This window comes from Haplochromis burtoni, unplaced genomic scaffold (genome assembly GCF_018398535.1).
Source record: "Haplochromis burtoni strain Fernald_Lab_line unplaced genomic scaffold, NCSU_Asbu1 Contig_218, whole genome shotgun sequence".
Taxonomy (NCBI): Eukaryota; Metazoa; Chordata; class Actinopteri; order Cichliformes; family Cichlidae; genus Haplochromis; species Haplochromis burtoni.
Genome location: NW_024582579.1, coordinates 1,067,454 through 1,068,591, shown reverse-complemented (window position 1 = coordinate 1,068,591; position 1,138 = coordinate 1,067,454). Strand labels below are relative to the sequence as shown.

General features: G+C 44.5%; 1 protein-coding gene across 1 annotated transcript in view; it reads left to right on the top strand.

Moving 5' to 3' along the window:
* Positions 1-357: 357 nt before the first annotated feature.
* The window catches only part of LOC102305109 (zinc finger protein 184), a gene marked incomplete at its 5' end in the record, with an annotated part of 28,224 nt that continues 27,443 nt past the window's right edge, over positions 358-1,138 (top strand). Inside the window, 1 exon segment of the mRNA XM_014338476.1 lies at positions 358-1,131. Within this exon segment, the coding sequence (XP_014193962.1) occupies positions 358-1,131 (774 nt within the window).

The window sequence follows — 1,138 nt, the reverse complement described above, 5'->3', positions numbered from 1 at the left end:
TGAGAAAAGCCTGTAGTATCCAAGAAACAGTTTGACTCCTTATTTATCTGCTTTGTCTACTGAGTATTATTGTATTGTACCTTACAGTATTAAGCACCTTGAGGCAACTGTTGTTGTAATTTGGCACTATATAGAAAAAAATGAATTAATCGGAGTTTGTAACCACACCAAAGTATAGTTTAATAGTTTAATATCATATACCTGACATTTCCAGGACGCCTCTTCTTTCTGTTATACACGAACAGTTTAGCAGGTTGTTGCACAGATCCTCGCTGCTATAGGCCTGTAAAGATTAACTTAAAGCATCATGTTAGAACTCAGTTAACAAGCTGTTAGCATCTGTCCTATCTGTGTTTCAGTTTTACCGTCAGATGTCTGCAAAGTGATTGTTGGTGAAGAAGAGCAGCAACAGTGGAGCCCCCTCCTGGACTCAGAGCACACACACATCAAAGAGGAGCAGGAGGAAGCCTGGAGCAGCCAGGACGCAGATCAGCTTCGACGTCCGCAGGAGGCCTGTGTCACCATATTAACATTCAGTCCCGTGAAAAATGAAGAAGATGCTGAGGAGAAACCAGAGTCCTTGCAGCTTCATCGCCATCAGACTGGAATGACAAAAGAAACCAGGAACTCAGACCCAGAAAGCCATTCAGAGCCAGGAACTGACAAAGCTTCAGACTCTTCTGAGACCGAGGTGAGTGACGGTGACTGGGAGCAGAACAAGGAACCTCAGTCAGGTCAAAAATGCCGGAAAAACCACAACTTCACTATTATCGACATTAACTGTAACATTGAGCGATCGTTCAGCTGTTCCGAATGTGGTCAGAGGTTTGGCAGAAAGCCACACCTCAAAGCACACATGAGAATTCACACTGGAGAGAAACCCTTTAGTTGCTCTTTTTGTGGCAAAACATTTTCTCAGAAAGGAAACTCCATCAGCCACATGAGACTTCACACAGGAGAGAAACCTTTCAGCTGCTCCATCTGTAAGAAAAGTTTCAGATACAGTGGTGACGTGAGCAGGCACATGAAAATCCACACAGGACTGAAAAAAGGCCGCAGCAAGGTTAGCGACATGGTCAGCAGTGGCATTCATGTGAGGTCAAGACCTGGCGGGAGCTTACATCCAGACACTTCCTTA